Raw genomic sequence first — 16,019 nt, 5'->3', positions numbered from 1 at the left:
TGACGCCTCTGACCCAGGCTTCAGGCCTGGGCAAGGGGACCATCATATCCCCCCAATCCCCGGCTCCGCCCCCCACCCAGGCCTGATGCCTCGGCCAGAGGAGTTGACCCTCATCACCCTCCGATCAACAATCACCGGATCGGCCCCTTGACCAGGCCTGAGGCCTCCGGCAGAGGTGTCAGGCCTGGGCAGGGGACCCCCAGCTCCCCGCGGTTGCAGGCTCCGCCCCTGCCCAGGCCTAACGCCTCTGGCCTAGGCGTCCGGCCCAGGCAGCGGGGACCTGCAATGGCAGCGGGGGGCGCCGCGATCGTGGGCTCCGCTTTAGGCACAGGCAAGGGACCCCTAGCTCCTGGGACTGCCAGCTTCGACCGTGCCCAGCTCCCATCGCTGGCTCCACCCCTACTTCCTGCTATCACTGGCCAGGGCGGCAAAGGCGCCTGATTCTCCGATCATGGCTGGGGGGCAGGGCAAAGGCGGCCCTCCCCCCTGGGTTTCAGATCACTGTCAGTGGCAGGGGGCTTCTTCCTGCTTTCCCTTTTGCCTCCCTGCATTGTGCCTACATATGCAAATTAGCCGCCATCTTGTTGGCAGTTAACTGCCAATCTTAGTTGGCAGTTAATTTGCATATAGCCCTGATTAGCCAATGAAAACAGTATCACCGTACGCCAATTACCATTTTTCTCTTTTATTAGTGTAGATTCTATCTAATGCATTCATTCATACTGGTTAGATTCATTTAACTATGCTTTGTAATGCAAAGGTTTGTTAATATTTTTGCTGTGTATTAGCACTTATATCATTAGCAGATTTGAATTGGACTAACTCTTGAAATGTTGCCCAACTGCAAAAACTCACCCAGGCAGACAGATGCCTTTCTCAGCTCTATGCATCCTGGTCTTATTACACCTTTGATTACTACAGCTGGCTTTACTCCTGGGCTATTTTCCAAGTTTATTTTTTTCATAATAAGTTTTAATTATAAGTTGTTTACTTTGAGCTAAGTCGGAAATCTACCTACTTTGAAGAGGAGGCCTTGTTCACATCTCATTTTGTGTAGAGTTGGTTTATTTTAAAGATACAGGGGATATTTGGTAATTGAATAATTTCAAGTTACTTCTGTTCTTTTGGAATCTAATGCCTCATTCTAACTTCCAACCTGTGGAAAGCTGAGGCAGGATCAAAGGGACATTAGATTTTCTAAAGGGGACTGTTGTGATTCTTGAGCATGTGGCTTTAAGAACTAAGATATGCACCTAGCAGTATGGTGATATCTTAAACATTTATTTTCTTAACTAAATTATAAATTTGCACTTCTATCTGAGAAAAGGATGTGTTATAGATGTCACTCTTGTAATGTTTACTCTTAGAGTAGAAAGTGATGGTAACATTTCAACAAAAGAAACTATTTTGCTTCATTTATCAAGGTAGTTCTAGAACATAGAATTATTTTTAACTTCTTAATTCCTTCCTGCACTGCCTTCTCTTTTAGAGAGTGGGTTCTGTCCAGAATAATTACTGTAGGCCAGTGTATAGTTCAAAACAGGGGAGAGCTTATTGCTGTTACCTCCTAGGAAGTTTATGTGCTGAGCCCAGGCAACTCAAGTTTAGAAAAATAAAATAATTCATTAGAATAAAAGTTATCACTTCCTCATAGTTAATATAACCGATTAAATAAATGCTTTTCCCCATTTTTTTTTCTTTGAGTTACTCAGACTAGTCGTCCTAATATCAATTGGTGCTGCATTTTTGAATTTTACTTTATCAAACTATGATGAGGTGGCTGTTGAAATAATATGTTATTGGCAATGTTTTACAAAGGGTAGTTACAATTGTAGTATCACATTAATAAAGTAGAATAGGGAACCCATGTTTAAAATTCTGTGAATGGTGGCTCTATGCATGAGAAAAAGTGTAACTGAAATTCAACTCCATCAGAGAGCAAAGGCGAAAGCATGAGAGAGACAAGCAATGCACTGGACTCAGACTATTATGAAGTTCATTACAAACTCAACTAGGGATGAGCACAATGATTGAGACTGTGCACTGGGAGCACAGTTAGAAAAAATGACCTCAATGACTTTTATTTAAAAGAGTGTTATTAAAAATCACTCCAGCTACATTGCCATGAACTCTACTTCATAGTTCAATGATACATTTTCCACAGTTATATATCTTACTCAGTGTCAAAGGTTTTTCAAACTGGCTGTTTCCTTTTAATTACAATTGCAAGCTGATACAAATGAAATTTTAGAGTCATGCAGAACTACTTAACACTTCTGTTGGCATAATTCACTCAGGGATATCCTAGTAGTTAGATGTCCCATTTCGCCAAGTGGGTAATAACTCTCCCTCCATGTATAAATTCTGATGGACTCGCTTAAACCCAGTTCTCAACATGCAGAACTGCTAAACACAATGGGGTCCTAGAAGGCACATTTGTGGCATCAAAACTCATTGTAACTTTTATAATGTTAATAAATTGCTTCATTAATAATCAATGCTGATCTTAAAAATCTAGGATGCAGCTTGACTGCTCAAGGTTGGTTAGTTTCTGATAGATATCACCCTAATCATTTGGCAGTAGACAGAGACATGTAGAGATTGATTCCCCACCCATAGCAAGGATCACACATCTGTGTCAGATCAGACCAAGTAAGAAAAGTTTTAATGGGAAAATATTTTATGAGGTCTTTTGTTTTTAATTGAAAACCAAGTCAAGAGCTCGTGTCAATTTTTAAATTTAAAAGTAAACGGGTGAATGTAATCAAGCTATTACCGATGAATAAGACTCATTGGAATCTCCTATGTTCATTTGGTAGTGAATGTAAGATATTCTCTGTGATGGGAAAAGCTGAACGGTACCTGAAGTTTTCATTCATTCAACAAACATATATTGATTACTTATTAGGCATACAGAGATAACATGGCCCCAAATATAGGGTGCTCATGTTGGTTCCACCTTTAATGTTTTATATTATTTGTGGCTTAAACTCTAAAAGATAATGAATTTACAGTATGAAACAAGTGTAAAATTAAAGCAGTGTGTTTAGCCAGGACTTTTTAATATAGACATAGAGTAAAATAGTGGTTTCAGTAGACCTGTCTTCCTCTAAATTCACTCATGACCTGCACTGGGTGGATTTTTTTCTTTGCGGAGCCTCGTCTGATAGCTGCACAAGTTTCTTCTGGCTTCTCTCTTTTAATCAAGGGCTTTTTTGCAGGAGCCTTCATTCTCCACATCACAACTGGGTGCCGGGGCCCAGTAGGACTCTGAATTCGGATGATCTTGGTTGAGGCAATGTAAGACATTTTCACTGTTTGCACGACAGCATTCATTAGATTTTTGGCTGCTTGGATTAGGGAGGTGACACTGTCCAACTGTAGGAGGGAAAAGAAAGAAATACTAGTCAAGAGTGCAATCAGGAATTTAGAGAGATTTATTGTTATTGAAACTGAAATGCGCCACTTTATTTTTATACTAGAAATGAGTTCATTCAAATTTTACATATAGATATGTGTAATTATCTACATCAATCTATCCATCTATATTTGAGCATTTATTTATCTTCTGCACAAATCCATTTTATCTTTTAAGATGATATGTTAGATTGACTTCTTTCTGCTGGTTTTTAGTGAAATGGGTTCTATAAATTCTATATAATATTATAAGGTCCAGATGATCATTGCTTTCCTTTTAATGGCTCTCCCTTTTGCAGGGGTGATTACTAGGCCCTTCTATAACATATGACTATCCATAATAAGAGCTATATTACATATAATTTTATAAGAACAACTAAAAAGTCTTCCTTTCAGGGAATTGATAGTGTATGATATTTGTTTATGATAAATATCATACACACATACAAATGTATACATGCATGAATACTGCTTACTTTCATGAAAATTTCCCAAGCAATTTCACCTAAAATTTTCTATGTTAAACACAGAACTTTTCAATGTACATGCAGTGATAGTAAAGAAAGACAAGGCTTTTCAGTCAAAATTGGCTTTAAATTCCTAGCTTGCCATTTGGGCAAATCATTTAACCAGTTTCATCCTGGTTTCCTGAAATATTAAGTTGGAAAAAAATGCTTATTAAATTTAAACAGCATGTGTAAAGAACCTGGTAGGGTGACTGCTAAATAGTTAAGTATTTTTAAATGCTTAAGAATAATCCCCTTCTTGTGAAGATGGACAAAATGGCTTAATCATGAAGCTGCATTAATGACATCACTAAAAGAAACCTTTTGCCCACATGATTCCATTTTCAATTACTATATTGTCTGAGTTGTTCACAAATTAATCTCAGGGGAAAATGGGGTGGTACTCCTAGAATCTTGCAAAATACCTTACAGCTAAGCCAGGTTGGTTCATTTTAATACAACTAATGCCTCTTCCATAATTTCCGTTTGACACATTGTCATCCACAACCAACTAAGACCGAAAGATATGCCTTCAGCATCCCCTCTCTGTGATGTGTGCTGTCAAGGTTGAGACTCAAACGCCCACTCTGTAGTTCCTAAGATCCATCAGCAGCTGCCTGGTCTGAGTACTCTACCTTTGCAGCCTGCAGAGTCTCATCTCACATACAGAATAAATGAGAGAAGGGAAGTAGTAAGTGAGGTTATGTGCCTGGGGCTGGCTGCTTCCTAGGGAAAAAAAATTTAATTAGCTCCATTATATGCCAAGCCTGAAATTCTTGAAAAGGTAACAAAATTTGTAATTTGAAAGGTAGTAATACTAGACAACTACACATCTTTAAGTCTTTTTGTGTATTGAAGCCAGAAATGTAAAATCTGTTCATTGGCAGGAATGACAAATGTTTGGCAAACATTAAACAGGATTTCATGAAGCACTCCTATGTACTTCAGACGACACAGCTTCTACACCTGTTCACAACTCAAAAGACAATGGACTTTGAACAGAATAACACACATTGTTATTAACATTTCTCTATGGGCAAACTGTTAGCTATAATCGGTACTTTAATAATTAATAATTTTCATTAAAAACCTCCCAGAACCCATTTAGATGTTAAAGTTGTTTCCAATATCACCATAGGAAGAAGAAAGTTTTTCCTAACTGATGAATTGGCATGAATAGTGTTGAGGATTCTTGGTAAATTTCTCTCTCAAACATGAAAATACTTGGTTTACCTGAGGGCTCTGTAATAGCATAAAGCCTTCTGCCGAAGAAGGTCCCCCGCTATTCAGGATGTCACCAGTGGCTGTGGCTTTCCCGTTCGAAAACATATATTCCCTAATCCTCTTTTTGACTCATTAACCTTTGCTATGTATGGATTGTATTTATTTCCTTTTGATTTTTCTATATAAAGGCTGTGCAAAACCCGTAGTCTAGAGAGGACGTTTAAGCTCAATCTGTGCCTTGTCTACTTTCCTCCCGGCATCAACAAAGCCCTGTCAGTAGCATTGTGATCCTTTATGCTGGCTGTTTACAAATGTGTTTACTTTGAAATCCAAAATGGCCATAGTAAACCTTCTCTGGGCGACTCAAACACCCACGGGATGAAGTATCACTCTATGAGCATGAAGACTGTTTTGCAGACAGATTAGGACAACTGCTAGAATACTGTTATTTCGTTAGGAAAGCTTATAAGACATTCTATGAGGCTCTTAAGGGTCTGAGAGCTATGTGTGTTAAGATGCATGACTCTCTGCGATTACCAAAGCGCTGGCCACACAAGCAATGAGCACAGGCAAGCCTAGCAAATGGTCGGGAATTTTGCTGGAGGCCCAAGCAATGGGTCATACCTACTCACAGAAAATAACTGCATAATGTTACGTCTTCAGAAAAATTATGCATGTCCTTTTATCCTTTTATCCAGGTTTACTTTCATGAAAAATCAACAGAATTATTTCTGTGAAATCGATAGTAAATTGGAGTAGGGTAATGCATCATATTAGAGACTCTGTTAAACTTATTGAACAAAGTTCTTCTGAGTTTCACAATTCAGTCAATTAACCTGTGCAGGACAAGAACATAAATTTACTTGAAAGGCTCGGTAGAGTCATCAGACTACAAAACCCAGGACCCCAATTTTTTTTTAACTCATTACAACTCATGTTCAACAACTGAAAATTCTTCTAGGCAAATGTAACTTGAAACGTTTACCGTAGAAGGAGCCATTTTTCCTAATATCTGATGACATTCCTGTCTGATCCACATGAAGTGTTCTTAATCAAGGTTTCAAAGGAAAATGAAATTGGCTTCCAAGGCTTTAAACCTCTTAAGTTTAATATGTAAATATGCATGCAGGTACATATACACAGCTTCCCATTTTCCCTCTCCCTATTCCATAAAGGGGCCAAAGTATTAAGTAACTTTTCAAAGAGGATTTTTGACCTAATTTAAAGGCTCGTATCCTAAAGAAATCAGAGATCTGTTCTCCTACTATAGTGAATAGGAAGAGAGCCACCCTTTCTGTGTTGGTGACCTGTGCTTATTCATACAACACCGGTGTCGTTTCAAAATGCCTGAGCTTGTCAGTCTATTAATGACACAATAAGTTTCTCAGTATTATCTGTGTCCAAACATAAATTGGGAAGTTCTGCCTCTTTTGTTGTTTTATTCTTATTTTGAGGATCTAAATGAATATTAAGTGATTACGTTCAGTAAGTTAGCTCTTACTCTAACTGCAAGATGTATTTGCAAACAATCCAAATTATGACCATCTAGAGATAGAGTCCTCCTCAATATTATCTTTATACAGGAAGCTTATTTTATTGCAATCTCGCTTCTGTAATATGTATTCTGTGCTTTCAGTTAAGCTACAGTACAGTTTTGTCCAGTTTTAAACATGCTTTCAGACATAAGCCTCAGTCCTATTTAGAGATATGTCTACAATCCTTTGGTACAGAAAAGAAGCATAACAACAATCCAAGGTATTTTCTGTTTCCTCATAAAATGCCAACTTTTTCTCCACGTGACTAATATACATAGACCATCTGTATCTTTTTACAAAATCCAACATTTAAATTTCTGTGATGTAAGCTTCCACAACTCTGACAAGCTAGAATGTCTGCTGGAAAACCCTGTCAAAATCCTATTATAATGGATTTTTTTAAAAAGATATTTTAAAATTGATGTTTAGAAAGAGAAGAAGGGAAAGGGAGAGAATGGGAGGATAACCTTGATCAACTGCTTCCTGCACACCCCCCTACCCGGGATGGAACCCGCAACCTGGGAATGTGTTCTGAACAGGAATCAAACTGGCAACCTTTTGGTGCACAGGATGACACCCAACCAACTGAGCCACATTGGCTAGGGCCCTATTTTAATTATGGATTGCCAAGAGGAATACTGGGTGGCGGGGTGGGGAGAAAGACATGCTAGTTTTTCCTTTTGTTAGTTTCAAAGTTTCTCATCTATATTGTGTCAGAACAGCAGAACATCTTATACTAACACTGTACTACTCTAACACCCCATATTCCAGACACAAGGCATTCATCAGATATGTTTGCATCATGATGAACTTCACTCCCATTGATGTGAATCTCATCTCCTTGCACCTGGCTGTCATCTCGGGAAAACACAGCTTCCCAACCTTTGTGTGAACTGCCATGCCAGCTACTGCTGCTGGGACTCCTGTGGAGACAAAAGTGTGATGTTGCCTGGAAAGATGTAGTCCCTGTCCTATAATCTTCTGGGTAAACTGATGCCAAGTGTATCCCATGATATTCTTCTCAGTGTCAATACTTATTCTAACTTAAAGATCTACCAGGGACCTCTACATTGCACAAATGCAATACTCAAAAGGCAAATATGGGGAGTGTGGCTCCAACTATACTAACAGCTTATACAAATTGTGTGCTTCTTGTGCTTCCTATATCTTGGCACTGTCGATGTAAATGAACTCACAGTAACTCAGTGAGGTAAGGACTTCTCTTATCTCCATTTCGTAGATGAGGAAACGAACTAGAGTGCTTGGTAGCTTGCTCAAGGCAACACAGCTCTTAAATGAAAGCTGGAATTTGAATCAAGGATGGCTGGGTCAAGTACTTGGTGCTCTTCTTACCCATTATATAGCCCTTCCTCTCAGTAATATTCCGCGGTCAATGTGTGTTTATTTTCAGATATTCAGTAGTTGGAACAGTTGCACTAACATTAACATAATGTCTACATTCTTTAAAAATTGACTACCCAATCAATGCTTTGGTAAGGTTGTAGAATTTTTATAATGCCTACTGGTACTAAGAAAAATGAGGATATCATACTTGGCAAGGTATTTTGTCAAGATGGTGGTTTGATATTGTTTATATTCCATCATATTCTAAGTAGCAAGTTTTTTAAAATCTTTATTATTGAAAATATTACATATGTCCCCATTTGCTGGAAGCCAATTCTAGCATGTCATAATTGCAGGAGTTTCATCAAAAGGTTGATGGAACTTGGGGACTCAACAAGGGCTGAGTCACACATGTAGTCACCTGTTGGGAATGGCTGAGGGCATTTCCCCAAACCTGAAAAGGGATGATTGTTGGCTGCCAGACAGCTCAGGGCATCTTAACCTACATGTTATTGCCTCCTACTGGCCAAACACCTGAACAGCCGTAGGCTAATTCATTCTGACAATGGACTCTGTATACGAAAACCTGACCCTTTGAAGTGTATATCTCTGCCTCCTCTCAGGACAAATTGTGTTAATAAAAAGCATGGGGTCCTGAGACAAGAAGTTAGTTTCCTTTAAGCTAAACTCCTCTGACCCCCAAATGCCTTTCAAAATTATGCTTTGTCTCTGGACTCCTATATAATTTACCCACAGCCTTCTCCAGATTCCTGAACCCTTCTTGATGCTGGAACAAGAACCCCAGCACCCATTTTCCCCCATTGACTTTTTCTAGCCCGCCCCCGACCCCAGGCCTTCACAAACCTATTGAATGTGTCCATGTGTTATGCATATGAGTTCTTTGGTTGATCTCTTCCCACCCACCTACCCTCTCCCACCATTCCTCTGAGATTCTGCAGTCTGTTCCATGCTTCTGTATCTCTGGGTCTAGTTTGTTCATTAGATTCCACATGAGTGAGATCATGTGATACCTATCTTTCTCCAACTGGCTTATTTTGCTCAGCATAATACTAGTACTCTCCAGGTCCATCCATTCTGTTGCAAATGGTAGTTCTTTCTTTTTTTATAACTGCATAGTATTCCATTGTGTAAATGAACCGTAGCTTTTTTATCTACTCATCTGCTGATGGGCACTTGCATTGTTTCCAAATCTTAGCTATTGTAAAATGCGCTAGTGTGAACATAGGGGTGCATATATTCTTTCTGATTGGTCTTTCAGTATTCTGAGGATGTATTCCTTGAAGTGGGATCTGGGTCAAATGGGAATTCCGTTTTCAATTTTTTTAAGGAAACTCCATACTGTTTCCTACTGTGGCTGCACCAATCTGCATTCCCACTAGCAGTGTACTAGGGTTCCCTTTCTCTACACCACTTGTACTTTGTTGATTTGTTAATGATAGCCATTCTGACAGGTGTGAGATGGTACCTCATTGTTCATTTAATTTGCATCTCTCTGATGATCAATGATTTTGAGCGTTGTTTTTTTTTTTTATGTCTCTTGGACCTTTTCTATGTCCACTTTGGAGAACTGTCTATTTAGAGCCTTTGCCCATTTTTAAAATGGTTTGTCTTCCTTTTGTTAAGTTGTATGAGTTCCCTATATATTTTGAAAATTAACCCCTTACTGGTTGAATTATTGGCAAATATGTTCTCCCAGGCAGTGGGCCATCTTTTCATTTTGTTGGTAGTTTCTTTTGCTGTGCAGAAGCTTTTTATTTTGATACAGTCCCATTTGTTTATTTTCTCCTTAGTTTCCTTTGCCCTAGGAGATGTATCTGTAAATATTTTGCTACCTAAGGTTTCTCCTAGAATTTTTATAATTCACATCTTACATTTAAGTCTTTTATCTATTTTGAGTTTATTCTTGTGTATGATGTAAGTTGATGGTCTAGTTTCATTGTGTTGGATGTACCTGTCCAATTTTCCCAACATCATTTATTGAAGAGACTGTTTCTGCTCCATTATGCTCTTGCCTCATCAAATATTAATTTGCATTAATTAAAAGTAATTCAAAGCATAATGCCTTGGGTTGATTTCTGAGGTCTCTGTTCTGTTCCATTGATCTATATGCCTGTTCTTATGACAGAACCAGGCTGTTTTGAGTTCAGTGGCTTTACAGTGTAACTTGATCTCTGGTATTGTGATCCCTCCAACTTTGTTCTTCTTTCTCAATATTGTTGGGGCTATTCGGGGTCTTTTTTGGTTCCATATGAATTTTTGGAATATTTGTGAAATATGCTGTTGGTATTTTAATAGGGATTGCATTGAGTAGTATGACCATTTTAATGATAATTCTAACAGTCCATGAACACAGTATATTCTTCCACTTGTTTATTTCTTCTTTCTCTTTTTTCAATGTCCTGTAGTTTTCTGAGTACAGGTCTTTTGTTTCCTTAGTGTGAGGCATGCAGGAGGCCGCTGGTCAATGATATGCTCATCATTAATGTTTCTCTCTCTCCCTTCCTCTCTGAAATCAATAAAAAATATATTTTAAAAAAGTGGGTGATAGATTTTTGTCAAATGCTGTTTTTGCGTATTGATATGATCTTGTGATTTCTTTGTCTTTCAATTTGTTTATGTGAGTATCATGTTTATTGATTTGCAAATATTGTACCAGCCTTGCATCCCTGGAATAAATCCCACTTGGTCATGGTGTAAGATCTTTTTAATATATTGTTGGATCTAATTTTCTATTTTTTTATTTTTATTTTTTTAGGATTTTAGCATTTGTGTTCATCAGGGATACTGGCCTGTAATTTTCTTTGTTGTGTCTTTTATCTGGTTTTGGCATTAGGGTTATGCTGTGCTCGCCTCATAAAAGAACTTGGAAGTATTTCATCCTCTTGGATTTTTGGAATTGTTCAAGAGGGATAGGTATTAGTTCTTTGAATGTTTGGTAAAACTCCCTGGGAAGCAGTCCGGACCAGGGCTTTTGTTCACTGCTTCATTTTATCAGTTGTTACTAGCCTACTCAGGCTTTGATTCAGTTTTAAAAGAGTGTATCTTTCGTCCCGTTTCATTCACATTGGCATATACTTGTTCTTATAATTTTTTTTAAAATATATTTTATTGATTTTTTACAGAGAGGAAAGGAGAGAGATAGAGAGTTAGAAACATCGATGAGAGAGAAACATCGATCAGCTGCCTCCTGCACACCTCCTACTGGGGATATGCCCGCAACCCAGGTACATGCCCTTGACCGGAATCGAACCTGGGACCTTTCAGTCGCAGGCCGACGCTCTATCCACTGAGCCAAACCGGTTTCGGCTGTTCTTATAATTTTTATTTCTGTGGTGTTACTTCACCACTTTCGCTTCTGATTTTATTTGTTTGGGTTCTCTCTCTTTGTTTCTTGATGAGTCTGGTTAAGGTTCATAAATCTTATTTATCTTTTCAAAGAACCAGCTCATGTTTTCATTGACTTTTTTCTATTGTTTTTATGTAATTTATTTCTGCTCTGATCTTTATTATTTCCTTCTTTCTACTTACTCTGGGGTTTTCTTGTTCTCTTTCTATTTCTTTAGGTTGTAGGGTTAAATAGTTTATTATTAATTGTTCTTATATTTTGAGATAGGCCTGTAGTGCTATGAACTTCCCTCTCAGGACTGTTTTCGCTGTGTCCCATAGATTTGGTGGTGTTGTGTGTTCATTTTCATTTGTTTCCAGGACATTTGATTTCTTTCTTGATTTCATTGGTGACCTATTCATTGTTTAATAACATGCTATTTAGCCTCCATGTTTTTGAGTGTTTTTACTGTAGGTGATTTCTAATTTCATGCCATTGGGATCCGAGAATATTAAGCTGCTTTTCTGTGATTACTAATGATGTTCAATATGTTTACAGTACTTAATGAACATTCACATATCATTTTTAGACTATCTTCTTCTATAAATTATTTGCCAGGATATATATATATAATTTCTACAAGCCTGTAATTTTTCTTAATCAAATCTTTCAGAAAGCACAAGTTCTTGTATGTAATAAAGTATAATTTATCAATTTTTTCCTTTATAATATTTGGCTACAACAAGTTTACCAAGATTTTCTTGATGTTTGAAGATTTAGATTTATGTTTAAAGTCATGGGCAACTTTGTATTGATTTTTGTTTATGGAGTGATGTACAGTACATCTTTTCATATAGATAACTAGTTGTTCAAGCACCATTTGATGAAAATGCTTTTCTTTTCCTTTTAAATACCTTGGAACTAGTGTGAAAATTAAATTGACCATATATGTGTGGATCTATTTCTGGACTTTCAATTCTGTTCCATTTCTGTGCTTACTTTTATGGCAGTAACATACTATCTTGAATATTATAGTTTTCTATTAAGTTTTTAAATAAAATAACCTCGCTAGTATGGAACAGTGGTTGGGCGTCAACCTATAAACCAAGAGGTCACCTCTCCAATTGCAGGCTCAATCCCCAGTGAAGGGCATGCAGGAGATAGCTGATTAATTATTCTTTTTCATCATTGATGTTTCTCTCTCTCCCTCTCCTTCCTCTCTGATATCAATAAAAGTATTTGAAAAAATAAATTTTAGATAATTTGTAGATCAGCTTGATAAATTTTATAAAAATGCCTGTGGGGATGTTGACTGAAATTATGTTTAATATGTAGAACAATCTGGATAGAAATGAAACTTAACAGTATTGACTCTCAATCTGTGAACATAGTTTAATTTCCTTCAATAATTACTCATAGTTTTCAGTGTGAACATCTTGTATTTCCAAGTATTTTGGTTTTGATGCTAATGTAAAAGTTATTTTGAAATTTTCATCATCTGATTTTTCATTGTTATTATACAAAAATACAACTAATTTTTTTATTTTTATCTTATTTCTCGCAACATTTATATTGTCCACAAATTGTCTCTAGAAAGACTTTAAGGCAAAGGTGCACTCATCTTGTTTGTTTTCCTTCTCTCTGGGATTTAGTATTCTAATATTTATTGTCCTGTATTTGAAAGTAGTTCTAAGTAACATTTCTTTCAGTGCTGTGGTTGCTCATGATAGCAAGGAAAGATTACTAAACAATGATAGGGAGCAAATGTCCAGTTTTATGAACTTTAACTATATATATTTTATTTTTTTACATTATTTTGTTGGGTTCATAGAGATTTATAATAGTGTTATAGTCTTTTTTGAAAGACCTCTTCATCACTGTGAAATGCTTCTTTTCATGTCTCAAATTCTATTTTGTCTGATAGTAGCATAACTTAATTAGCAATCTTTTTATGAGTGATTGAAGCAATCTTTTACTTGTCTCTATATTTAAAGTGTGTCTCTCTAAAACATCATACAATATATTCTTTAATCTACTCTTTTTTATGGGGGGGCTAATGAAATATATTATTCAGTTGTCCTTCTCTAGTACCTCCTCAGTTATATTTACATTTTGACTTCTTTTGCTTTAAAATATACTTCTGATTTACTAAGAATTAGCATAAAACATTACTTTTACTACTCTTCTATAATGTTGAGTCATAGAAAATTAAATATTCAATTTTACATTATCATCATAAATTTTAATTATAAACATATTTTAAGTATAGTAGGGCAATTATAATATTACTTTGTGCATTCAACACTTATTACTATTTCTCAGATATGTACTTTTTTTCTATTGCATTTACATTTTCTATTTGGAAAAAAATTCTTACACCTGAATAACTTCCTTAAATATTTTTTTAAAATATATTTTATTGATTATTTACAGAGAGGAAGGGAGAGTGATAGAGAGTTAGAAACATTGATCAGCTGCCTCCTGCACAATCCCTACTGGGGAAGTGCCCGCAACCCAGGTACATGCCCTTGACCAGAATCGAACCTGGGACCCTTGAGTCAGCAGGCTGACGCTCTATCCACTGAGCTAAACCGGTCTGGGCAACTTCCTTAAATATTTCTTTTTGAAAATGCCCGATGGTGAGAAATCCCCTCAATTGTTGATTTTTCTGCAAGGATCCTATTGCAGCTTTTTCTCTAAAGGATATTATCATTACTTATAGATTGTCAGTTGTTTTCTTTCACCTTAAATATATCATTTAATTTTCTTCATGCTTTCATTATTTCTTTTGAAGGCAGTCATAAGTTTTCATGAATCTCCTATAAAGGAAACTGGTCTGTCTTCTCTGGCTGCTCTTAAGACTTTAGCTAACTCTTATTATTAGTAGTTTGACTATGTTGGACTGAGTTGTCAGGCTTTTTCTCATATCATGCTTTCGATCTACTAAGCCCTCTTGGAATTTTTTTTTCTTTGAGTGAGGGAAGAGAGAAAGAATCATTAGTTGGTTACATCCTGTACCCACCCCCACTGGGTATCAAACCCACAGCCTGGGTATGTGCCCTGATCTGGAATTGAACCGGCAATGCTTTGGTGCATGGGATGATGCTTAGCCAGCGAACCACACCAGCCAGGGCAAGCCTCTTGAATTTTTGAGTTGGTTTCCTTTCAGATAGGAAAATGAATTTAGGCAATTAATTTTAGACTATTATTTCTTTGAATATTGCTTTTGTCCCCTTCTTCTTCATTTTCTGCTTATTCTTGCTGCGTATCTGGCTTTTCTAGTTATTTGTAGAGCCACTGGTTTATCAAAACCCACTGCATTCTAACCAGAAATAAAAAATTTTTCATTTCAGTGGACATTTCCCTCTTTATCTTCCATACGTTCTTAATATTCAAGTCTGTGAAAAACCATTTTCTTCTGAAAACCCTATTTTTCCCTAGTTTCAAGTAAAGCCAGTCTAGCTTATCAATCTACCTCTCAGCTTGCTCCATGTAGGATTTTCCTGTGCAGGATGTCTCCTCCAGATGTTCTTTAAATATTTTAGTTTTAAACCCTCAGTTGCTTTTGTTGGTTTTCCAAGTCTATCCCTACTAATGGACTCACAAGGTTCTAATTACCATTACTTTGCTTATAATTATGAGTATGATCCTCAAGCTCTCATTATTACCTGAGCTCTAAAAGTCATCTTTGACTCACCATTCTCCTTCACCAGTTACCAGCTCACAAAATACCGACTTCTGCACATGGGCCCCGAAGTTTCAATCGCACTGTACGTGTGTGCCTGCACGTGGTATTTTGTGGAAGAGCCACACTCAGGGGGCCAAAGAGCCGCAGTTTGCCGACCACAGATAGTCCAATCCTATCAATCAATATCTTCCCTCCTTTACTATCACCACTCTGAGCTAACTTGGACAAATACAATATGTTTCTGAGCTCTACTGCTGCACTTTTTGCTCCTCTCTGGGTCCATTCCCTAAAATAATGCAAAAATGACCTATCAAAAAATCCATTTGTTTTTACAATGCACTGATGGGTTTTCATTGACCTTTAAAATGTATCTTCACTTTAAACTTTTTGTTACAGATTACAAAGCCTTGGGTAAGAGTTGTGTCTCTTCCTGCTTAGACGACTTTACTTACTTCTTGCTTTCATAAAGGCCCATCCATATAACAAAATGAAACTAACTAAAATATTTCACATATATCACCTCACCTCCAAGCCTTGTCATGAGCCCTTTCCTCAGGTCTCCTGTTAATAATATTAGTTTCTCAGGAAAGGGTTCCATGATCCTGAGACTAGGCCAGATTGCCTTTTCCTATGTTGTTATAGCAATCTATGTTTCATTTAACATCAGACTCATTTTAAGGCAATAAGGTCCATGTAGAAAAAAATAGCACTGTTTTTTCATGCTGTATAGTTGTTTGAGATATGCTACAGAAGATACTTGGCACAGAAATAAATTATTTGAGATAAGTTATGGAAATGTGAGTACAGAAACCATCTGCAAAATATTTTAAAGATGGACTATCTCAGTTACTCTTTTCTAATCTGCCTCCAGACATCTATACCCAAGCTCCATCAAACAGGGTTTTTGGCATCTAGGAATGGCACAAAAATCCATGATCAAATAATGCTTCTCAATATTT

The 16,019-nt window shown here is 37.1% G+C and overlaps 1 protein-coding gene across 1 annotated transcript in view; it reads right to left on the bottom strand.

Annotated features, from left to right (window-relative positions):
• Positions 1 to 1,701: 1,701 nt before the first annotated feature.
• Positions 1,702 to 16,019, bottom strand: part of CTNNA3 (catenin alpha 3) — a 1,265,562-nt gene continuing 1,251,244 nt past the window's right edge. Inside the window, exon 18 of the mRNA XM_081105050.1 lies at positions 1,702 to 3,378. Within this exon, the coding sequence (XP_080961176.1) occupies positions 3,091 to 3,378 (288 nt within the window). The 3' untranslated portion in view covers positions 1,702 to 3,090. The remainder of the gene's footprint in view (positions 3,379 to 16,019) is intronic.

The sequence above is a fragment of the Myotis nattereri genome (assembly GCF_964212035.1).
Source record: "Myotis nattereri genome assembly, chromosome: 13".
NCBI lineage: Eukaryota > Metazoa > Chordata > Mammalia > Chiroptera > Vespertilionidae > Myotis > Myotis nattereri.
Note: the sequence above shows the minus strand (reverse complement) of the source record. Positions and strands in the feature narration are given on the sequence as shown.